This window comes from Molossus molossus, unplaced genomic scaffold (assembly GCF_014108415.1).
Source record: "Molossus molossus isolate mMolMol1 unplaced genomic scaffold, mMolMol1.p scaffold_m16_p_13, whole genome shotgun sequence".
Classification (NCBI taxonomy): Eukaryota; Metazoa; Chordata; class Mammalia; order Chiroptera; family Molossidae; genus Molossus; species Molossus molossus.
This window is the reverse complement of record NW_023425348.1, coordinates 36,294,950-36,321,223: the sequence shown is the minus strand read 5'-3', so window position 1 is coordinate 36,321,223 and position 26,274 is coordinate 36,294,950. Positions and strand designations below refer to the sequence as shown.

At 37.6% G+C, this 26,274-nt stretch overlaps 1 protein-coding gene and 1 pseudogene across 5 annotated transcripts in view; both read right to left on the bottom strand.

The window, feature by feature from the left end:
• DLG2 (discs large MAGUK scaffold protein 2) overlaps nucleotides 1–26,274 on the bottom strand; it is a 1,351,614-nt gene that overhangs the window by 290,358 nt on the left and 1,034,982 nt on the right. For all 5 annotated transcript variants that reach the window (XM_036258408.1, XM_036258403.1, XM_036258404.1 and 2 more), the window contains one exon: nucleotides 21,160–21,262. In XM_036258408.1, the coding sequence (XP_036114301.1) occupies nucleotides 21,160–21,262 (103 nt within the window). The remainder of the gene's footprint in view (nucleotides 1–21,159; nucleotides 21,263–26,274) is intronic.
• LOC118627905 lies at nucleotides 472–715 on the bottom strand (annotated as a pseudogene).

Genomic DNA, 26,274 nt, shown 5'->3' with positions numbered 1-26,274 from the left:
AATGGACTGTAAATCAAGGTTGCTTCTATAACAGTATTCTTACAGTCACTTGATTTTCAAATTGGTCTCGAGTAGGAATTCACAAAGCTAAGTTATCGTGTGTGCATAGGAAGGCCCACAGAACCCACAGCCTATCTCACTTATGCCATAGCCCAGGGTGTGTCTAGGGTGACTGTCCCCTTTGTGAGTTATAGGGAAAATGTGAATGATTCTATTTCATCAATTGTAAAGTGCCATTTTGTTTTTACATTTTAAGACCTCTAGTTAAGGAATGCATCTTACAGTTAATGGTGTCCTACGGTTATAATAGGCAGGATATTTTTTTTGGGGGGGGAACCACAAAAAATATCTATATTTTTATATCGGGGGTAGGGAGTAGAAAAGAAAGCAGCCCTTATACTGGGCTCAACTCAGTGGCAGCTTCTTGTTCCATAGGGTTAAGGAAGACTTTGAAGAAATAAAAGCTGTTTGGAAAAACCCAGCTGTAGTTGCTTTATATGTTGTGATGGGTCGAAGGGATGAAGTGAAGTGTGAAGGCCCCTCACACCCTCCATCTTGCCTCAGACTAGGTCCTGGAACCCTGGCGCTGAGAAAGTGCCACTTTCATTCCTGCTTCTTGGGATTGTTGACGGCCGTAGGGATGGAGAACAACAAACAGGAACAGCGACACGCGCAGCATGTTGGCGAAGATGGCGAGCTGCACATCTGTAATCATCCTGAGCAGCTGGCTCAGGTCTGCCACTAGCTCAATGTAGGAGACCTCTCATTTCTTTTTTTAATGGAACATAAAATAATCACTGCATTTTACATTAGTTGCATTTTAAATTCAAGGTTAATTACCCCAGGGCTCTCACCCCACTCCTTATTTAGACATTTCTCTCAGGCTCATTGGTCCCTATAATGGTGCCCTCAAAGTTACAGTCTTCCCCTCTCTATAGTCTTTTTATATTAACAACTCATTAAAAAATTGAGTGTTTCTGAGTGTCAGATTTCATATTCTTGTAAAATGTTTCCATTTATAAAATGGGCATTGCACCTGTCCAGTGCATTCAGAACACAAGGTAAGCCAACCAGCCAAGTGTGTGAGCAAGAGCCTAACCGTGGATGAGTTGCTTAGAAATGAGAGGCCATTTCTAAATGAATGGGAACATTGTTTGACACCAGTTTATCTAAAATCACAATACTATCACTTGGCCAGGAACATATATAGGCATTGGCTACCAGGTCTTCTAGGACAGGTACAGAGCTGGGGAAATCAGCCTGGGGGTGATGGTGTGGGTGATGGTTGAAGGGGCAGTTTCCTGCCTTACCACCCCCAGCTCCTGGGCCTAGAGAATGCTGATGTCTAGAAGATATCCAATATATGGTTGTTGCATGAATGACCAAATGTAGCCAGGCAAAATTAGGTTAAAGCAATCTGAATGAGTGGTGCTGAAAAGTAATGAAAATCACAAATGCCAGTTGCTCTCGAGGGGTGCATAGAAGAGGTAGAAGGCTAATATGACTGACTTTGCCTTGGTCATAAGGTTAGATAGGAGTCACTCTCTCTATCAATACTTAGGACACATTATCTTCAAGGCACTATTCTAAGAGCTTTACAAATATTCATTCATTTCCTCTTTATAATGACCTTATAAGATAGCTTCTATTATTCTCTCTACTGATGCACCAAGAGATTAAGTACCTTGCCTGAGTTCTCAAAGCTGGAGAGGGACAGGATTAGGATTGGAATACAGGAAGTCTGGTTCCAGAATCTGTGCTTTGACCACTCACTCTACTACAATGCCTGCCGCTTCATTCACCCAGCAGGTGCTCTGTAAATATTTTAGCTACTATAATCATAGCTCCTTTGAGGCCACATGCCTGCAGTCTGTCCAAGCCTTTCAGAGAAACAAAGTCAGCTCTTAGGCTGCAAGAAGTTAGGCTACTAAGCCTGCACTGTAGGTGTTGGCAGGTAGGAAGGCACACATCTGGATTTGACTTGGACATGATCCAGGTTTCTGGAAAGACCATTCAAAACTTTACCCCAAACTGCCTGTTCCATCATAGTATTAAAGTGATTTATCTCTTTCTTCATTTTCTTCTTTTCCAGGCCAGAAAGAACTAATGTTGGAGAAAATGTGTTGACTTTCTTTGTTCTTTTTTATCCCTGGTGTTGCAGAAATGTAGCCTAAAGAAAGCTCTAGGGAAATGTCCGTAGTTACATGTCAACCCAGTTCTTTTATCAGCGTGTTTAAAACAGTTTTTAAAAAGTCTCCATTTTCTCCCAATCTCTTGGGCTGGGAAATTAGCATTTTAATAGGATACAGTCAACAGCAAATACTTTTTTTGTTACTGTAAAATAGAAGAATTAATTGAAACACTTAGAGGTAGCAGATTTGTTTTGTAAATTCTCCTGATGTCTTAGTTTCTGTCTTAACAATTCCACACTGTTACTACATTCTGAATAAAAATGCTGGCTCCCGCATTGTTATTTTATATCCAGATTGAAAACAAGTGTTTTAATTTGGGCTTGTCTTCTAACAGAAATCACAAGACTGTCTGAGTGTGCACAGTAGACTGGATCTGGGCCCTGGTACTTGCCACTAACAACATGCCTTTGGTTTTAACAGATAGTTTAGATGTTTCCCAAATACAGGGGTTAGGACCCAGTATGTAGACAGATACCTCAGAAAAACAGGGTGGTCAAAAAGACCGTGCTTTTTCGGCCTTTGAGAGTGGGAAGGCTTTGCTCCTGGTGCCGAGCAAAGGGTTGGAACAAAGGAAGCACAAGTAGTGTATTCCTGGTTTTCTCTAACTGAATAGAGAGGAAGGTGCTGCCTGATCTTACCCTTACTGTGGAAAGCAAAGGCATCATATTATGACTCAAATAGACACAGTGGAATGATAGGGTCTGTTTGCCTCGGCTGTAGATGTGGATGCTAAATGAAAAGTGGGCCCATGTGGGATCCTGAGAGCACTTGGCAACGTATAATGTCCATTTTGCTTCCTTAACATTGAGCTTTGCTCAGTAACTTGGATGTTGGCAAATGGTATTATCATATTTTCTTGTTATAAATGATATGGCTATTAAGATGGATCTTGAGGGATCTTCTTTTACCAGGAGTTAAGAGGTAAGACCATTGGATTCTAGTATTTCTTCTTCGTGCTCCATGGCATGCTGCATTCTACTGTGCTCTTTCTTCTTATCAGTTTGGAAAATGAAGAAAAATGAGACTGTCTGTTTTTAATTCTGTTATCAAAAATTGAGGGAAAACATCTGTTCCATGTATTTTTCCAAGACTATCTTTTGCAAATAAACTGTCACTGTTAATTCTGAGGGGTGCTTCTGATTCATTACTAGCAACGATTTTGCATATTATGATCTCAGAATCTTAATTTCTTACATATATTTTCTTTATCTTTTTATATTTTTTAATTGATTTTTTTAGAGAGAGATGAAGGGGGGAGAGAGAGAGAGAGAGAGAGAGAGAGAGAGAGAGAGAGAGAGAAAGGAACACCCACGAGAGAGAAACATCGATTGGCTATTTCTTGCACACCCCCTACTGGGGATCGAGCCCACAACCCAGGCATGTGCCCTGACTGGGAATCAAACTGGGAACTCTTAGTCCATGGGACAATGCTCAATCCACTGAGCAACACCGACTAGGCTATTTCCTTTATTTTTTAAATTTGATTCCTTCATCACTTTTTATGGTTTCTCAACATGCTTCTTTATCAATAGCAGATATAAACATGCCATAAATAAACTTTTATATACGTACTTTGTACCTATTCTAGTTGCTGAAGATAAACTGATAAATCAGCAGTCAAGGCTTTTGCTCTCCTGAGACTTATTTTCAAGTGGGAGAAGAAAGATCATACATAAATAAGCAAATGAGATAATTTTATACAGTGATAAGTTCAGTGGAGAAATGAAAACAGGCTATCATTTTAGTACGGACGGTAAGCACGTTATTACGGCCAAGAACAGGGACATTGGGGCTAGACCAGAGTCAGAATCACAGCCCTAACACTGCCTTTCTTTTTTTTTTTTAATCCTCATCAGAGGACATTTTTCCATTTTTTTGTACAGACAGTGTGGGAGGGAGAGAGAGGAAGAGAGAGAGAGGGAAACATCGATGTGAAAGGGACACATCGAGTGGCTGCCACCCGCACGACCAACCAGGGCTGGGGACAAACTGCAACCAAGGTACATGCCCTTAGCGGGAACCGAACCCGGGTCTCTCCGGACCGCAGGCGGACGCTCTAACTGCTGAGCCAAACCGGCCAGGGCTATTTAGCCTTTCTATATCTTAGTTTCTTCATCTCTAAAATGGGGACAATCTTAGCTACTGTCTGAGGAGCTTGCTTTAGGGATTGCATGGATATATATCTAGAGCCCTTAGAACGATGTCTGGCATGTATTAGGCACTTTGCAACTCAGCACTTTCTATGAGCCAGGAATTATGATTATGACTTACTCATCACAATTACCCTGTGAAGCAGCTATTATTACTCCTTTTCCCAGATGGAAAATCTGAAGGTTAGAGAGGCTAAATAACTTTCACGAGGCCATAGAGCAAGAAAGTAGCAAAAGCACTGTCTTTGACTTCTGCTCTGTCCTTAAACGTCTGTCTCTCTTCATAAGAAGTTCTGTTTTTTTTCAAATATTCCCTTTCCAGTGTCTCAGTTATTAAGCCCATTATATCCAAAATCTCATGTTTGTGACTAGAAAGAGAATACATATTCACTGACAATAAAATTCATCCTTCGAAAGGTTTTCTCTTTTCTGATTTTGATAATTTTTTTCTTTTATATGTCTATTTTGCCACTGCCTAAATTTCAGCTGTTCATCTTAGCAAGATATTTTATATATATTTGATAATATTTTATTCAAATAGAATTAATTATTAATCAACTATGTTGCCCCATAGAGGTTACATATAGTTTCCTGTGGCATTTTTACTTTTTACATTAAATGCTTTCATACAGAGAGCTTTAGAACGTATTTCCATTTGTGATGCTCCAGATTTTATCCATTTAGTTGAAATTCAAAATTGCTACTATTTTTTATGACCTTTTCAGATGTCTTTTTTCTCTTCCTAATCACAGTTCCATTTAAACCAAATGACATGCAAAAATCCTCACTTCAATAGTAATCTGCTTTCTTTTTATATCCAGTTTTAAACCATAATCACTACTCTCCTCCTTCAATTGTTCGGACACTTGCTGTGTATTTTATTAAGCAACATCGTGCCAGGTTTAAGAAAAGTGTGCTCTTAGAGCAAAGGAGAGTGCTGAAGCTTCAGGGCTTAGCAGTACACTGTAGGTCTGCAGATTTCAAGACTATGCATTTAACATGTTTAATGAGGCTTTGAAGAGGAAATGCTATCAAATCTGTAAATCAGCCTACACTAGTCATGTGACCATGGGGAATAGGTGAGGACACGGAGGTGGTAGTCGAGATGAACTGATGACTGACTGGAAGGTCATGGAGGGGGGTAGTTGAGATGAACTGTTGATCGACTCTTGGCCCCACTTGGAGATATTGCACATGGGCACTTGAATCAGGGTTTTCACTTGGAATTTTGCTTCTTCCACTTAATTGTGTAACTTCTCTAATATTTTATTCCTTCATGCGCAAAATGGAGATAAAAATGTTATAGTGTTTGCGAGGGTTAAATGGCATACCATATAGAACTATGTAGACATACTGGATGTAATGATAATAATTATTACTAGTTGTTACCTACCCTCTCCACGTGAAATCGTGGCTGTTTGAGTCCTTGAACCTAGTTCCTTCCTTGATATGTGGACAATTTATGGTTGAATAAAGCAGAAGCTCTCTTTTGCCTCCACCCAACAGTTTGCCATTTATATTCACTATTATCTTTAGAACTACTGTTACCTTTTCCACATGGTCCAACCCATTTTCAAGATGCACAGACTTAAAAAACCCACCAGCACTCAAATCTTCTTTGGTTGATTGAGTGAGTGATTCATCAAACATTCATTGACAACCTACTATGGTCACGTCCTTCTTCTATGAGATTTATAGTCTGCAGAGAGACTGGACGTTGGTTTACATAAATTGCAAAATGGAGGGAGAAATGCAACAATGCAAGACACTGAGTTAGCACAGAGGAAGCAGCTTTATTTGAGGGATGGAGTGGTGCAGGCAGGAGGGCTTCCTGAAGATGATCTCTAGCTTGTTCTTTGAAAGAAAAAGTATTTGTCAAGTAGACAAGAAGGGAATTCTAGACAGACAGAGAAGTAATTGTTAAGTCAGAGAGACAAAACATCAAGGCTTGTTAGGCAAATGATAAGTAATTTGTTGTCATTAGAATATAAAGCTCCTTGAGAGGTACGGCTGTGGATGTGAGAGGAGGCTTACATTTAAATATAGGCATTGAGATGAAAAGTACCTAAGAGGACTATGCCTGATACACAACACTCGATAGGTGCATATAAGTTTTATTCTAAAGACCAACTCTCATCTTATAAAATAAAGTAGATTATAATTTATATTCAGATATTATATTTGTATCTTCTTTATGGCTCATTCTATAATAGTCTCAGGCTCTCTGTAAAGTTTTTTTTTTTGGTTCATAATCAGGAAAAATAAAGATATGGAAATGCAATGAGAAAACACAAATTGTGAGAGAAATTTAACAGCTCAGAGAAAAAACTAAAATAATGCATCGTTAATATTTCAATACCATCAACAACCACAAAATGAGCAAATAAAAGATCAACAAGAGAATCCACTTTCTTTGCTTTCGAGAAGAAGATTCAATTTTCATTTACCAGAAGACTAGTGAAAATGTTTCTCTTGAATTTGCTAGGAGGAAAAAATGTGTTCCAAATTGTAAATAGAACTATCCAAGTTGAAAACTCTTGATTTTTCCTCAGCAATTTTCTCTGCATGGGCTCCCTGCTGCCCCCATCCCCCACCCCAACAATCTTCGCATCTTCATTTGCTTGGACTGAATTGGCTGTGTTTTGATGATGATTATGTAGATACTCTATTTTCATTATTTTTCACTAATAGTTGCCCAAAGCAACTATATCTGCAATTGTATAGGTAATTGTGTTTCTTCTAAAATACCCTTTGTATTTTTGTTGTTCATTGCTAAGTACTAACAGTTGGAAGTTATCACTAAAACTCTTAACATTCCTGCTTGCTTCCTGAAAAAATATCCCCCAATGAATGATACCTATTTTTAAGAAATCCAAATATTTAAAAGAAAATAAAAATATTAAAATTTTGTATGATATCGTATATAATTATTTACATTACTAAGAAATCAATTACTTATAAAGAATCTTCTGGTTGACCTTAAACAAAGAGGAATTTATATATTCACTATCACATAAAGAAAGATTATTAGATATTTTATATGCAGATGTCTATTGTATAAAACTAGGTAAGCCTTCATATGTTCCCAAGGAAATCAGGTGGCTTTAACCTTGATTTCAGATCCCTTTAGACTCCAGTGACCTCTTTAAAGGATATTAAGTGTCCCAAATTTTTTAGGAAAAAAGCATACCAGTTAAGAAGAATAATTTCATAAACGTTTCTTTTGGAACTTGTGATCCCTTGGCATTTTACACAGAAACTGGGTATTATATTGTCACATTGAAGAAAAATTAATATTTATAAAATTACTGAGTTGGGAAAATATCTTAAAGTATGAGTAGCTGATGTAAATATTAACCTAGCTAAGAAATACAATTTTTTATTCCTTAACTTTCCAGGCTATTAAGTATCCTTCTATTTATCATTTTTCTGCTTTAAAACACTACAAACAGGATTTACCTATGTTCCTCTATGGTCTTAGCTTCAATTTTTATTTAAATAAGTTACACATTAATTAAATGGCTGCCTATAAGGGCAAGAGGAAATTAGGTTGATGGAGACAAAGTGGAAATGAGACCTCTCAGTGTACAACTTCTAATATTATTTTGATTTTTGGACCCATGTAATTGAACTACTATTAAAAAATAAAGTTAAAATGATATACTATCAAACATTCACCTACCAAACACACATACATTTTCTCAAAATATGCTTATTTAGTAAGCTTAGGGAAAGCCTGATAAATCTAGATTTACTCCGCTCTTCTTGTTTGGATAAAGAATCTTAAAACAGTATGATGCTGACGAACATCTGAAGAACGAAGTATGAAGCACAAGAAATGGAGTAAGAGTCACAGCATTACTAGTACCATGACCTTGGGTAAGTCCCTTAACTTCACTGAGCTGCACTTTTCTAAGAATTAGAATGATGACACCACCACCTGTCTATTTGCCTCAGTTGTTCTGTAGATCCAATGAGAAGCAGCAAAGTCTTAAAAGGTGTGCTACCTAGTATCTTATATTAAATTTAATGTTTCCAAGACTTACAAAAATGCACAAAGCCACTATTAGGTTCATTGGGGAAACATGTCTATTGGTTTGCTTAATGTTCTTGCTTTCACATACCAGACAACAGAAGTAAAACTGAGAGTGTCAGCAGCCATGCCAGAATGAATCTTGGGATGACATCATCTATTTTTTTAGCATGCAAAATCAATGTCTGAGAGCTCTAGTTAACTAACATGCCTCCTAAGAGGCATTTCAGTGGCCGAGAGGGGCCCAGTGTTTACTCAGGCAATCTTGTTGAGTGTTGAGATACTAGCTGTCATTTATGGATAGCCCACCACATTCTAAACTTCTATATCAATTTTTCTCCAATTCTTCTGGGAACTTTTGAAGGTAAATATAATCATTCCTATGCTATAGGTAAAGAATTTCAGGCTCAGAGAGGTTTTCACTCAGTCATTTAAGGCCTCACAGGTACTAAGGGGTGAGTTCCCTGCCTGCTTTTATGCTATTTTGGGAGCACAGCTATACCTGGAGCTGAGCTGCAGGCCCAAGACTCCTATATCTTGAAGAGAACAAACACAATAATAAATAAAAGGTGAACACACCTTCCTCTACTGGATCTGCTCTCTAGCCTAGGTTCTGCTCCAAGCCTGCCTCCATCCTCAATCACACCTGATCACTAGACTGCCTGACCCCGCCCACCCGCTGACCCAGCCTAGCCTAAACTCTATTTCCCTGTGAGACTCACTTCGCCCCCTCCATGCCCTCTTTCTCTCACTCAGTACATGGCATCTTTCCTTCTTTGGATTCTCCATACCCTTTACCCCTTCTCATTTTTCTCTCCAACCCCTTTAGCATGCCATAAATCTGGTTCTTCTTCCCTTCTCCTATGAGAAACAAGTCTAGAGCAATGGTTGTTCTGGAATTTATTTTCCTGAGATCAAATCTTAGTTTTACTGTACCGGTCAGTTGTCCTGACTTTGGGAAAACCACTAAGGCTTCATTAGTCTCAGTCTCCTCATTTGTAAATGAGCAAATAGGCAAAGCAACAGAACGTATGTCCTAGGTTTTCGAGAAGTTTAAATGAGTTGACACATGCAGAGATATTAGAATGTTGGCAGGTTCAGAGTGAGTGTTCCATACAAGCTGGTTTTAATTATTCTTTCTTGAAATCATCTCTCTTTCTCTTTCCATTTTTCTTTTTCTCCATCTATATTTTGTTTTTCTTTAATTAAAATTTAAAAAAGTAAAGAGACTTCCTTAAATATATTTATTCATTGGATTCTTACATTCATTTTTCACTAAGTCTTCATTTATTACATTCCTATTATGAACTAGGCACTGTGCTAGGGACTGGGTATGTAAAAATGAATATAACATGCTTTCCCTGAAAAATGTATTATCTTGTAAATAGTCAATAATGGTTTGCCATACTTTTATGAAATGAGAGAATTTATATGTTTTTATATGCCAATATGTATTTCTATTGGTTTTATCACCTACGTTTCCCCCTGAGTCTACTTCTCTCCAACTATTTTGCTTCTATCTGATCCAACCACCACCTCTTCTCACCTTGATGAGTGTCTTTCAACTGGTCCTTCCCTAGTCCCTTCAGAGCTCTTGGGCCTATTCTCCATTCAGCAGCCATGTTCATCCTTTTGAAAAGCAAATCTGATCCTCAGTCTCTGGCTTAAAACCTTTCAACACTATTGCTTTCAGGAGAAAGAACCAAATACTCAACACAGTACTACATGATCCATCTGCCTCATGCTCCCTCTTTCATCGTCTAGGGCACTGTTCTCTCGCTTTCCCGGTTTGCTGATGGTCCTTCCATAACACCGACCTCTCTCCTTCACGGATTACTTCTCACACCTTCCCCTCCCCTTCCTCTGTTCTGATAAACCAATGCTACGCAACCTTCAGATGAAAGAAACTGTTGCCTCCTTGACCTTCTATCTAGGTCAGAGTTTTTGACTGTTTTGGTTTCGTCTGTCTTAATACATTCTAAGAGTGTACATGAATTTCTAGACTCTAATAATCTAGATCCAAGTTCTTTTCTTTTTCTAGGTGAGCCTTAGTTTATATAATTCACTAGTGTACTTGGTTAACTACAGGTACATTAGGAAAAGGGCCATGTCTACCTATTTTGCTCATCATTCTATCTCTAAGGTCCAGGGCAGCAAACCACTTATCAGAAACATTAAATAAACATTAGGTGAATGAAGATTGAATAAGTCAATGTTTGTTCTGCCATCACTCAATTTTTGTAATAGGTCAGCAGCTCTTTATTGAGAAAACAATTATCCTTAGCAGTGGGAACATGAATATGAGGAAATTGAGAGGCAAAACAGAAAATATTACCTTGAACCAAATGCAGTTTAGATACCTTTGCCTTTTATAGACTTAGTAATTGAGTCCACTAGGAATCTTATTTGGATTAGGGATCTATAAATCTCATTGAAGATGTATATACCTCCTATGCTTGGCTTTTCCATTTTAAAGTTGCTATAATTTGTGATTCTGAGAATTCAAGGCATTGCCACTGTTTCAACTTCCTGCACCCTTGATTTCCTGAAATTATATTTTTTCATATTACATCCTTTCAGCCTCAGTAAATCTATTTACAGGCTTGGTAATTATAATTTAATTTATTAGGTTGATAAGATTCAGACTACAATGGTTCTATAAACAAAGAAACCCTTTACAATAAGTTGTTTATCCTGAAAGCCTGACAAGCAATAAGTGCTTCTATTTGAATTAAACTTAAAACCATTACTGGAGACTTCAAATGCTATTTAACAGAGAGAGAGCAATTTCCACAGGTATTGATTTTTCCCCTTCCACAAGTGGGTGAAAGCAGAATTTTCATGTTTTAAAATGTGTGGAATAAAAAGAAAACATTTAGAAATTATCTGTTTGCAACTATTGTTCTTTGATGACAAGTTTTAATGAAGAAACACAGTAAACTACATTTCACAGAATGTCATCTGGAAAGAGCCTGAACAATAATTTCTCTAACCATCTTAGTTAACAAACAAGGGAATCAATGTTCAGAAAAGTGAGGTGGCTTTGATGTGGTCAATAAAGCATCAGCTGCAGAGTCAGGAAAAGGAGAAGAAGGATGCTTCATTAATCATTATTAAATTTGAAGATTGGCTTAAATAGAGGTTATATTCAAACAGATGTGGGGATAAGTTAGACTGAAAACTCAGATTATGGAGTTAAATTAATAGGTATTTTAAATCTGTCTCGATTTATATTCCCTGTTTGTCTCTGCAGAATATATATATATATGTATTTTTTTTGTTAATCTTCACCCAAGGATATTTTTTTTCCATTGATGTTTTTAGATAGAGTGGAAAGAGGGAGGGAGGGAGGGAGGGAGGGAGAGAGAGAGAGAAACAGATGTGAGAGAGACATCGACCAGCTACCTCCCAAACAACCCCAACTAGGGTCAGGGATTGAACCTGCAACCCAGGTACGCACCCTCAACTGGGAATCGAACCCTTGACCCTTGGTTCACAGGCCGACACTCCAACCACTGAGCCAAACTGGCCAGGGCTCTTCAGAATATACTTCTATAGTTCTCTAGTATCCTGAAATGCTGTATCAAGTGGAAGGGTTATCTACTAAGGATCTGTGCTCACTTTGTAATACTTGTATAATCAAAAACAGGATTTAAACTCTTTATTTCCATGTATTTAATCTGGGTGTTACTAAAGACAGGTATGGATCTAAGAGATCTTTTTGGTTTTCAAAATGTGTTTAGTAAAGGATTTATGTAACTTCTCTGTATTTACAAGTGAGTGCTTTATATCATTAGGTGCCAGGAGACTGCCCAAATAATACAACACAATGAAACACCCAAATAATCAATATATTTAATTATGGAATGAGAATTGTTATGGGGATGGGGACAGAGGTGAAATAGGGGGATGAGGCATGACCTATAATCAACTTTGTAAGTATTTTTAACTCCTTTGATATGAGTTTGAGATGTTATATTCCCAGGATAGATTATGAGTCAAGAGAGTTTTCTAAGAGTCAAGAATTGGTACCTTTCTTTGTCTTCATTACATTTCTCTAGGCCCAGACTGGGGCATGAGCTTGGAGAGAGGGATGCAGCATGATGAATTACTAAAGTACCTGGAGAGAACCTCCTATGAATCTGCAGACTCTACCTGCAGGATATAGAAGTCATCTTTCCAGTAATATTCTATGGTGCTATGTGTTAGATAGAGGTTGGGGAGGAAACAAAAGCAGTGAGGAGAAGGCTAAAAAAAGAATACATTGAGCAAGGGGACTTCTTGGGAGAGTTTTAGTTGTAGGAGGAGACAGTAGCTATTAGTAGAATATATGTGTGTGAGAAAGAGCTGTGAAGAAAGACATGGTTAAGCAATAAAAATTATAGTCATGTAAACATTTATTTAAGTTTCCTTCATAACATTTTGGTAAAATTAGAATATGCCAATCAGATTAATTAAACCAGATTTAATTTACTATATTTGGAGAAATCTGATACATGGCAATATAGACGATCACGAAAGATGAACTGATTGATGATGGATAGATGAATGGATGAGCAGATAGGTGAATGGATGGATGGATGGTAGGGTATATGAATGAATAAAGGGTGTTGCAGAAAGAAGTTATGATTGGGATGAGAAAAATCATAATATATTTGAACTATTTCTCAAAATACCAGTATTGCAAGATAGGTGGTTATTTTTTATGTTAACAATAATTGCTTATATTTTTAAAGCTTTCTTTTATACATCATTCAACTGTGAAACATAAATAACAGCAATTAACAACAGTAACAAATTAGAAATGAAAGTGAAGTTGTATACATGAGAAAGCCCTGAGACTCCATGAGAATTTTTTAACCCCTTTATATCCTTTGGGGATATATTGAGTTAGAGTCCTTGAGCTATTTAAACCATCTGCCATCATGAACTACTATAGAGAATAAAACAAATTAGGGAATTTACTAGCTCTTCATCTTGCCTCAACTTCAGTAGTTACAGCAACTTTTATGATACTAAGCTTTTTTCCTAAACGAATGCTAACTGAGCTTCACCTCCCCATATCTGTGAAATGGATAAGCCGGACAAGATGACCCTTAAGGATTCTTTCAACTCTTAATGTCTATTTTTCAATGATTCTGTTTAAACTGCACAGAATGCATTAACTAGACTGTGCTTTCATTTCTTCTTAAAGAATGAAAAAACTGCAAAGTATGAAGATGTTATGTATGTGATGAAACTTGCAAGTAAGGGAACTTATGCTTCTAAACTACCTGAGATTTAAATCTAGAATTTAATAACTGGAGGGTTATTCTGATGATGTCTCACGCATCCCAACCGTTTATGTTTTTCTTTATTTATCATTGAGAACGCTGAGGCTCATAAAGATGAATAACTACCACAAGGTCACACAGCTTAAGTTAGAGTTGGCACTAGAATACTGATCTCTTCCCAGTTCCGAGTCTTGCACAGTACTTTCAATTCCAAATCTCAACTTAAATGTTCCCTGAGGATGCTGATGCAATTCCTGACCAAGACCCACAGCTAGAATTTATGAATCTTGCCTGGACATTTAAGATGCAGTTATTTGCACTGAGAAAACATTTCAACATGCCACAGCTGCTCATTCATATGCATAAACTTATGTAGACATAGATTTAAAGAAAGAAATATAGCTTACATTTTAAGTAAGCTTTTTGGATGTTGTATATGCTTTCGTTTCTGAGAACCTCCAAGTATAGAAGGCATCTATATTCTTCAGAGGGTAAATTAGACATTCATTTCAAGCTCTCACCATATCTTTGACCCTGTAGAGAAATGTAACATAGGATCCAATTCTGGTTTAAGCTTGGTGACTTAATTCAGAGTGGTTACTCTGAATAACAACCGAGTTTCACTTCATGCTGAAAGAATACCCACTTTTATTTTTGAAAGAGCTTCACAATTTAAAAGGAGTGAAAAAGATTATTTAAATGAACTTCTGCTATAAAATATAGTAAATTACTCAAAGAAATTTTATAATGATGCCTTGATGACTTTCTTTCAGTTCATGGAGCTATCTATCAGGATGGGATTCAATCTGACCCCACCTCAACACAATGTTTCTTTATTCACCTGCAGGAGAGACTATAATTAAAGAAAATAAAGCCTTATGAACAGGTTCATTGCCTTACTAACTGAGGACTTTGAACAAGATTTATGCATTTGCTTGAAAATCTGTACTTAGAGAAGAGGGTAGACAAAGTAGAGGTGGATGACACATGAATTTCCTAGATCCCCTGCAGCCTAACATAGCCCTAATAAAACCATCGAGGTACAACTAATCATTGAGGGATACTTGCCAGAAATCAAAGTGGTGATGCAGCCTCATATGACTTTCCCCACCACTATGCCACATAGAGCCCAATTCAGTAGTGACAAATGACAATTCTGGAGCAGTGCTCAAACTTTAATGTATGCACAAATAACCTGTGGATCTTGAAAGTATGCAGATTCTGACTTAGTAGCCCTGAGTGGGGGCTTGAGACTGTGCATATCTAACAAGCTCTCAGTTGATATTTATGCTGCTGGTTCATGGACCACTCTTGGTAGACCAAGACCCTAGAATAATTTTTTCCCCCACCTTCCTCCATGGTTTACTCCCTCATTTCTTCCAAGTCTCTGCTGAAATATCACCTTACGAGCCAGGCCTTCCCTCCTCAACACGTATTTTATTTCTCTGTCACTATCATCTTTACCCTTTTTCATGTTTATTTATACTACTTGTCACTCTCACACATGTTATATTTATTCATATTGATTTACCACTTATCATTACCCTAGAACATTGACTGAGGCATAGTCAAGCGTCCAGTAAAAAAAATCTATTGAATGACTGAATGTATATACAAAACTCATGGTCACTCTACCACAATTCCATAAACCACACCACACTTATGAGTCTCCAGGCAATAATCAACTCTATCCTTTGGGCTTTTCTCTTAGGAACTCAAGTAGTATTCTTGAGTTCCTCCACTGTCCTCAAGTCCCTGCTGGCTGATGAGGATCCATCAACTTCCTCTTTTTTACCTGCAGGTCCATCTGAAGCCCTTGAAGTGTTCCCAATAATGTCCCGAGTAGACATATTAAATTTTTTTCTTTATTGATTTTAGAGAGAGGAAGGAAGAGAGATAGAAACATCAATGAGAGAGAACATTGACTGGTCACCTTGCATGCCCCCCACTGGGGATTTGTCCCACAATCTGGGCATGTGCCCTGATCAGAAAGCGAACCGGCGACCTCTTAGTGCATGGGTTGATGTTCAACCACTGAGCCACACCTACTGGGCCTGAGTAGACATATTCAAGGCAAGAGGATATTGGTGACTTTCATAGGAACAGTTTGGCCATTAATTGTCTCCATTTTATGCTTTATCCAATAATTTATATTGTTCACTTGGCTCTCTTAGTGAATATTTGGTTGTCTATTATTTCAACTGCAGTCAGTACTCTCACACTAAATATTGGTATTATTACACTAGTGAGAAGGCAACACATACTATAATGATTTGCCCCAATCTGACCCAGAGGAATGCTATGTTAGATCCTCTTTGACAAATGGATAATTAGACTGTAATCAATGCCATTTTTTAGTCATCAACAGTGTTAAAGTTGGGTTTCGGAACTGAAAAAAATATTTGAACTTTAATTATCTATTCTTTGTGCTATATTGCAGAGCAACAGCTGTAAATTTTCTGTGATGTTCTGGTCACTAAAGGTTTTGTAACAAAAACCTAAAATACACCATCTAAAAATTGCATTAACACCAAAATCCAATCTAGGAATTCTTACCATTTTTGTATCTAATATCAAAACTAGGCCATTCATTCAATATTCATTCATCAACTGTTTCTCTCTCTCTCTCTCTTTTTGTTAATCCTTACCCAAGGATATTTTTCCATTGATTTTTAAATAGAGTGGAAGGGAGGGAGGGAGAGAAGGGGGGAGAGAGAGAGACAGAGACAGAGACAGAGAGACAGACATCTATGTGAGAGAGACACATTAATTGGTTGACTCCTGCATGATCCTGACCAAGGCTGAAGATTGAACCTGGAACCCAGGCATGTACCCTTGACTGGGAATCAAACTCATGACCCTTGGGTCTTCTGGCTGATGCTCTAACTGCTGAGTCAGACCAGTCAGGGCCAACAACTATTTTGTAAGTGCCTATTATAAATATTGGCCAACACACTGAAGATATTATATTGTACTTCTAAAACAAGGGGAGAACCATTTGATAACTCTTTAATTAAGCACAGTCAGGTTCGCATTGAGCAAATTAACATGGGAGACAGAATGAATAATAGAGGGGTCCTTGCCCTCTAGAAGCTGACTTGAGCAGAGAAATGTGCAAACCAGGATAAGAGACACACCAGGTACCTGAATACAGATCTAGGGAGCACAAAACAAGAACCAATTAATGTTGTCTTAGCAGAATAAAGATGACTTCTTAATGGAATTGACATCTAGGGCCCCTCAAGATGATTATAAATCCTACTGGTGAAAAGAGAAAAAAAAAAGGGAATACCAAGTAGAGTAATCCACATGAGCAAAGAAAGGCCCAGAAACATGACAATTCAGGATCAAGTGTAGGGGCAGGGAGCAGTCTTATGTAGCAGTGGGAGTGGAGGATGAAAAAAGATGATTGTTGGCCCTGCCTGGTGTGGCTCAGTTGGTTTAGTGTCATCCCATGCACCAACGGGTCACAGGTTCAATTCCCCATCAGGGTATGTGTCTGGGTTGAGGGCTCAATCCCCAGTACGAGGTGTGTAAGAGGGATGATCAATGTTTCTCTTTCTCCCTCTCCCTTCATCTCTCTCTAAAATCAATAAAGACATCAGTTTTTTTTTTAAGGATGATGCTTGTGGATGTGGATGAGTGGGGACAGGACATAAAGGTTGGCTGTGAAGGGCAAGGAGTTTGAACACAGGTACAATGAGATCACATCTTTTATTTATTTATTTATTTATTTATTTATTTATTTATTTATTTTTGTACAGATAGAGTGGGAGGGAGAGAGAGGAAGGGAGAGAGAGAGAGAGAAACATCGACGTGAAGGGACACATCGAGTGGCTGCCACCCGCACGACCAACCAGGGCCGGGGACAAACTGCAACCGAGGTACGTGCCCTTAGCGGGAACCGAACCCGGGTCTCTCCGGACCGCAGGCCGACGCTCTAACCGCTGAGCCAAACTGGCCAGGGCGAGATCACATCTTTTAAAAACATAATTCTAAAAGGAATTGGGAAGATGGCTGGGAAGAGTAAGGACATGTGTATGTATATTTGGTGGGTGGTGGCAGGTATTATGTTTCCTTTTCTGAATAGTGTTGGAGTAATTTCACTAATTGGACATAGGTCATTGAAGTTTTTACAAGAATTAACTCTTCACATTGCTTAAACAGAATTATTCCTGAAGCTTCAGATATATAACCCCTTTTTAAGAAAAGGAAAAATAACTTCATTTTCTTCCTATTATTAATGCATTACATGTTAATTTCAAAATAAACTTGATAAAAATTGAATTAAAAAAGATGGTAAAAATGAATCACAATCACACCAGCAGAAAGAACACAGTTTGTATGTGACTCTTCAATTCCACCACCTAGAACCAGACACTGAATAAGACTGAGGATGGACAGAGTAGTTCAGACAACTGGGGCCAATATCATTTTAGGCATAAGTGAACATAACAACTTATACCTTATTTTGGGCAGTGAAACTTGCCAAGAAAGACATTTATAGCTACATTATGGTATTTATCATTATTTAAAAAAAATGTGCTAAGTACTATGAAAAACACAATTGGAAATTGGTTTTATATTTTGCGACACCCACTTGTTTAGCACTTATTTTCTGTTTTGAAGCAAAAATAAGAAAATTCAAGGAGTAAAAATGAATCTCTTCAATCTTCAATTACCTTCAAGTGGAAATTCAAGTACTGAAAAATGGTAAACTTTTATTCATTAGTTCAGCAACTCTTTAAGAAATACCAATTGTAGTACAACACTGAAAGGCAGATTTATCAGTGAACGAAATATAGCTAGTTTTTGGTTCTGCAAGCAGGGAGCTCACAATCTTGTGGAATTTAGCAAGATATTCTTTCTCCCTTCTCTCCTGAAGAGAAGTCCCAGCCATTCTCCAAAGTCTGGCTCCATTCCCTCATGTCCATAAAATACTCTTTGCACTATTCTGGCTCCTGCAGGTTTATCCATTCTCTGACATTTCATGCTTCATAGAAATAGTACCATTATTATAGAATTTTGGTCTTATGTCGTCAGGAACTGATCTCTATTTAAAGTACCTAAGTTCTTTCTCTTCAATAAGATAAAAAAATTCCTTAAAGATAAAGACTTGGGATGGGGATAAGGGTCACATTTTCTGGATATTTGGTAATACTGAGCAAGGCACCTAGAATATTTCTGGTAAAAGCACTTGAGTGCAACTGAAAAACTTATTTACTGAAAGCGTGGTTTGACCATACCAAAAGGGATGTCAATAACATCTGTCTTAGCATGGATATCTCACAGTACTGGTTCAAATGAAGGGGACTTGCTTGGTGAGAATTTCTTAATGGAATCTAATGGCATACTCTTCTTTCCACTTGTTATTTTAAAGGTCAATTGTTCATTATTTTCTAAAGATGTTGCAGAATTTAAATCACCCTAAATGACCTACACAACAATCCAATCAATCTTTCAGTTCAAACAATAGTTAAATTAAGACTTAGCTGCACATTAAATTTGCAAAGAAGGAAAAATGATTGCTTGATATTGTGTAACTACATTTCCAACTGATTTAAGGCTGTAACAAATGACAATTCAGTTAAAGTATTAAAATAGGGAAGTCATTCTGTGAATATGACCTGTACTTTGGCATTTTAAAATAAGCTTCTTGTTGTTATTTGCAGGTTTCTTCAGAAGCACTTTAAAAATTGACTTACGTGATTTATAAGACATGCTTTGAACAGGCATCTTGATAAAGTACAACACAGTACCTAAATTAAGTATATTGCTTAAAGGAAACTAAGCTGTAAGGAGGTTTAAGATGATTTATGCTGATAGAACTAGGACAAGCTTGCCCTTTATTGTAGCCTTTAAGGCTTGAAATCATGCTGTTCAAGGTTATTTGAATGACTGTCTTCACTATCAAGAGCTTCTAATTGGTGTTACTATAATTCTGACCATCTTATCAGTCTGTAGAATTGTTTGAGATGAAATTTTCCCAAAATGGGAAAACAGCCCAGGATATTTATGCCATGTGCCAGGTTATGAAACCAAAAGAAAACAGCTATCAAGAAAGTGAAAGAATCCCAGGAAAAATTTATTATTCTATATGAACTAAAATTTGTTCATCAGATTGTGCTAACATAGATCTTTTCATTTTCTGATTTACAATGGATACTTTTTGGAACCATTATTCCTATGAGAAGACATGACTATTAATTTTTAAGAATTCGAAAGTCTTCTCAAAACTGTCTGGAAAGAACATGTACCCTTGGTGCTGTCATCATGCTTCTTTTGACCATCACCAACATATGCCCTCTTCCCCAGCTTTCTAGCCACACCTGGGCTAGAACAGTAAAAGAAAGCATTTAGTAATTTTTTTTGGGGGGGGGGTCTAACAATTGAACATTCTAATTCTAAAGCCAGGCAAAGTGAAGATAATGTACCAAACACACTTGGCAGACTGTATTCTCTATTCTCAGGTAAAACATGTGGTTGGCCACCATTAATGGTAAAATCTAAGATGCCACAGGCAAGATACAAACCTCAGTCTTTCACACGACAATAGACCAACTGATGTTAAGAAAGAATCATTTGGGAAGGCCAAAGAAGCTCTATATACCCACATGCACTTCCTTGATGGCACCTTGTATTTCCATGTTTGGCTGTTCAATACTCCTATGTGCTAGCCATATAGACCAAAAAGCAATTAACGTATTTGTTGAAGACAGAAGCCATCCGTATTTCTCTGTTGTTGTTTTTGTTGTTGTTGTTGTTTAAATACAAAGTCTAGCCCACAGTTGTGTGCTTAATTAACTATGTTTCACGAACAAGGGAGCATTCTACACACAAATTTGCTAAGAAATCAACTACAATAGATAACATCCCAGTTGTGTCATTATACCTCATTCTGATCAGAGAAACAGATGTTGATATAAACCAAAGAGCAGGGCATAGCTAATCCAATTTATGACACACCATCAAGTTTCAGTAGGCTAAATGGATTTATGACAACTCTCCATGTCTCAGGGTTTATAGTGATGCACTGCAAACATGTCATAGTGTAGCAGAAAAGGCAAAAAAAAAAAACTCCCCAAAAAACAATAAACAAAAAATCCAGATCAAGGGCATCCAAAAACCATGTCAGTGTTAATATGAGTAAATGCCACAAGGAGAGAATATGACCTACTGATCATGGTCTATTTCTGTAGATGAAATCTCTCCCCCTTGTTTCCTAAATTTTAATTGTATCCATTGCTGACCAAAAATAGTATGTACCAGCTAAGAATAGAAATGAAATAAAGCTGATGTTAGTTGTTATTTATTTGAATTCATATTTCAAACAGGTCTAACTATCTGATGTTTTCCTTGGAGGTTTAAGGCTAACACAGCCTCATGTTTTTGGGACATAAAGCATTGATTTTCCTTGTTGGCAGTGATGAGTTAACACAGGTGACTGGAAACACTGGTCCACATTAACACATTTGCATATCAGAACATTAGACGTGTGGGTACCCACTGACCTTCAGGTTGGTATTGTGCTATAATCGTCACTGTCTGTCCAGCCCCCTTCAGGGCAGCAGCAGCCTGTTCGTGGGATGCTCCACGAAGGTCAATGCCATTCACCTGAAAGACAGGAAGCCAGAGAATTTTGGTGTTTCATAAGGCATATTATTCTGATAGAAGAAAAAAGTTTCTCAAAATGGAGAGGCTAAGATAATGTCACCTGCCTCAAAACCCCTCATGCCTACCCAGGCATTTGTGTGTTAACATAGTAGGTTTTATGCTCTTGAGAAATTTTAGTTAGCAGGCACATGCAATTTCACCTTTTGGCATTTGTGTTATGGTCTGACCAGGTTGACATTTTTTCGTATACCCACAGCTGCTAGAATTTGAGTGTGTGCATTCCATATGCCTCTGTGAGTTTCCTAGATTCCTAGGGTAGATGGGAGCCTTCAAAATGAGAGGGAAAACAGGGTAATAAAGAGAGACACATGTAATGTACTTAGACAAGCGTGTGCTGACAGATGGGGTTCTGGGGACACTATATGCACTGGGGCTGGCTGCCCGCCAAAACCCCCTCTTTGGTCATATGCCTGGTCCTGTCATCCTGAGCTTAGTTAGATAGCCCTGAGCCTTGTTCCAAAATAAACCTGACTGCCCCATTTCTCATGTACAATTCCAGCGTGAATTCTGACAAAATGAAATAAAGAATGCGGAGAGTTTATGTTGCTGCCGCTAACTCCCATTTTGGGGCCCATGCCAAAAGAGAAACAGAGCATCTAAAAACTGCCGAGAGGGAAAATTCATTCTAAAGTCAAGTTTAATGAGAAGCAAAAGCCAAAATCTTTCTAGAATCAATTCAGTTTAAGTCAACACAATATAATTACTGAGTGTTTTTCAGCCACAGGGCTCCTGTCTGCCACAGGAGAGGGTCAGTGGGTGGGAATCCAAGGTGAGCAAGACCAGCCCGAGGAAGCCCCTTCTGCTTCAGTTGAGCACATGGCAAGTCCATTTCTCTAACCTACAGAGGCTGTTTTTTTGCAGATGATACCACAATTCTGCTTCCTTTTATTTACAGGAAAGATGGCCACAGCCCATGAAAAAGAATAAAAGAACTGATCAGTTTATCTACACATAAAATATAGAATCTTATTTGGCCTCTCCTGAATCCTCTTTGACAATGATATGGAAGGGTAGGGGGTCCCTACTCTGTTTCCCTGTGAGGCCTAGAATATCTGTAACCCTCAATTCCACATCCGGGTCCTTCATAACAACCTTGTTAAAGTCTCCTTATTCACTTTTACAACTTTCCTGGCACTTCCTGGCTTTCTATTCTGGTGAACTCCTTACTGAAAGCATAGTAAATTGGGAAGCCCGCTGAGCTAGGCGTGGCCTGCCTGTGCCACTCACCGGCTGAGTGACTGTCTATCGCCGGTCTGAGCCTCGGTTCTCTTCTGCTCTTTGATTCTAAGAGTCCCTTTGAACTAGAAAACTTTAGATTGACTCCTTGGTAGATGACAGTCATTTCAGAGACTATCCAGGCATTCATGAGTCAGAGGTATGACTCAGAGCAGGAAGTGACAGGAATAGTAATTTGATCTGGGCTCTTGCCTACAGGAAGCTGAATGAACAAGTCATGGACCAAAGAATCTCTTGTCAAATGATTAGTTAGCTTTTTATGAAAAAATAATACATGACCATGGTAAATGAATTCTGATGTTTAGAAAGGTATATAAGGAAAAGGAAAAGTCCCTTCACTGTCTGCACTCCCATGGTAACCACTGGTAGCAGTCTCTTGTGCATACTTTATAGAAATCTACTGTATACATGCATGTGCGTGACTTTCTCTTTCCCTGTCTTTCTCTAAGTATTTTAATATATTATTGCCTATTTATTGAAGTAAATAGGATCATATCATACATATGTAATTCTATAACTTGTTTTTGTTTTACTTTTCATTTAGCCATTATGTTGGATACCTTCAGTATCAGCTGATACCATTCTACCTTTCGATGGGAGCCTATTCCATGGTATGGATATACCAGCATTTTTCGACAGTGTTTCTATTGATGTGGTTAGGATTGTGTCCAGCTTTTTGCTACTACAAACACTTATGAATGTGTTTCTGAAGGATTAATTCCCTGAAAAACAGGGGTGGGAAAAGGCAGGTTTACAGTTGTGAGTATGTGAAACAGTTTGATCTTGTATTATTAATTAATTATGATATTATTTATTATTATTAACCTACTTTTGCTCACCCCTATATATCTTAGAGAGCTTTCTTCATTCACCTATTATGATACATTGCCAATTTTTAAAAATAACTGTGGAGAGTTCTATTATTCAAGGTAAAACAATTTTTTTTACCAGTGTACAGTCAATGGACACATAGGTTGCTTCAGCATTTTGCTATTATAAACAATCCTGTGATAAATATCATTTAACAATAAGTTGTTGGATAAAGGGTATGAGTGGTAAATTTTGATAGCTATTGCTAAGTTGCTTCTAAAATGTAACATGAATTTATATCCCCACTAATTGGCTACTTTTTCACACTCTTGTAAAAATTGCACATATACCAATATTTGACCTTGCCATTCTGATAGTTAGATAATTGTGTATTTAAATTTTTTGCATTTCTCCAATTAAGAGGTTGAGCATCTTTTCATATGTTTGTTGATTATATAAATTTATTTTTGTATAAAATGCCTGTTCACTTAATTTGCTTATTTTTTATTTGGAGAGTTTGCTCTTTTAAAAATTTATCCGCATATTAGAAATATTAGTGCTCTCTCTCACATAACTTTTGCAACTATTCTTACCAGTTTGGTATTTGTATTCTGTGTTATTGTATTTTAGCTATTCTCTTGTATTTTATTTGTTGCCATACAGAAGTTTAAAATGTTTTATATAGTCATATTTATCACTTGTTTTCCCTTTTTAGCTTTTAAGTTTTGTATTATATCTTCCCTTCTCTAATGCATTTAATAAATTACTCATGTTTTCTTTTAGTACAGTCATAGTTTAATTTTTAGCCATTTACTCTTTCATCTACTGGAATATATTTTGGTATTTGATGTATGCACCAGGTGGAAACCCACCCTCTCTTGGACCTTTTGTTAACAGTATCAAATGTCTACACCTTTCAATATTCTAATTACACTCTAATTTTTTCACAGTTGGTAAACAAAAGGAACATGGAAAAGTGAGAAGAAACAAAAAATTTGATGTCAGAGAGAACTGGGTTTATCCTGAGTCTACAAGTTACATCTGAGTAACTTGGGAAAGTGACTTAAATTCTTTCAACCTCAGCTTCCTTACCTGTAAAATGAGTACATTACCTACATATCAGGGCTATTTCATGAGATAATATCTGTAACACAGAGCCTGGAACAAATAGGCACTCAACAGATAGTATCTATCATTACTGTATTTTTCCAAAGAGCTGTGATTATAAGTGATGAAATGTAAGCTAATAGAAATTAACCAACACAGACTATAGTATATGTGTTACTCAATTTTTATTCCCCCTTAGGAACACCCAATTTCAGCACTGGAAGAGACTTAGAAACTTGTTCACCCAGCCTTACACATTAGAGATTATCCCACTGAGGGAAGGGACTTGCCCTAAGTCAAACCCGAGTTAGTACAGGGTCAGGACCAGCCAGGGCTTGTCTTGCCCAGCCCAGGCTTCTTTCCCCTGCAGCAGATGCTCCCTATGATGGCTGTGCATTTGTTTACCACTGGGCCACTAATAACCACATTTTGTCCATCTTAGGCCTTTTTCTACATGAGTCTCCACAACTGCAGAGCATTTGATGCTGCCATCATCCTGAACAATGCCACATTGCTTTCTTCCAGGTTCTCTTTCAGTCTTCCAAACTTTTCAAGGTCATTTTTCTTCTTATTTATATCCCTATGGTTTGAGTTTTTATCAGTAATCTTTGCTCAAATAACATTTTTCACAGGCATTTAAAAAACAGTTTACATCACTGACATGACATTTTAAAATACCAAGGGTAACACAGCCTCATATATTTATTATTTCTGTTTTTTCTGCCTCAATTTGAATGCTCTCTTCTTGAAGCATAAACTGGGAGATTGGATGACATTAAATATTTTTGAGATTAATAATGATAGTCATTGTTAACATTCACTGATTATCAGGCATGCTCACATATAGAGGTGGTATTTATACATTATCACATTTAATCTGGTTTTATAAATAAGAAAACTGAGCTGACAGAATCACTAACTTGTTCAAGATTAAACTTGTTCAAGTTGGAAGAGGTTAAGAATTTAAAATAGTCTAACTAAAACTCTTGAGTTCTTACTACCATTGCCTATTGTTCTTTCTTCAGCATTTTAATTTTGAAGGTCTACGCCTGCAAGATTTCAATTCTGAAGGGTGCCTTTTAAGCTCCTGAGACTAACAGCCCACAATTGGGTGTGCCATGCTGGTCAGCTCAGTAATGGGCCCAAGCAACCTTGTTTAGACATTATGGTCCAGCTTATGATGATTAGATTATGTAGGGTTGAAGCAAAAGGCTTTGGGGAGGCTAGAAAAACTCCACCTATTGCCATCTCCTTATGTAGACAACTGTCATTAGATCATAGAAATCATTAAATTCTATTTGTTATGACACCCTTTTCACAACTAAGTCAGTAATGGATAGGAAGTTTAGGACTTCTAGGTAATTCAAGTAATTCTAGCCTCCCCCCCCCCCCCCCCAGAGGCTGGTATAAAGAATAGTGTACCATGTCCAGAATCAGTTTTTTTTTTAAGATGAGTATTATGTTTGGTACATCATCCACTAGGATCCCTAGCCTGGGGCTTTGGGATTCCCTGAATAAATAACTCTATGTTCTCTAGAACTACATTTATTTATTTCTTAGTATTATAGGAAGGATAATATCAGAATGAGAGAATTTCAGAAATGGGAGAGCCTTTGCGGTCCTCTGTAGCCATCAATATGTGTATACCTTTAAGGTGATACAAGTGCATTGCTCACATGCCCTGCTCCCCCCAACCCTCACCACGTTGAGCCTTTTCATTTCTCTGATTCAGGCATTTCTGCATCCTTGCACAGATAATTTTCCTTATCTAGAGCATAAGTTTTTACCCATCCTCACCT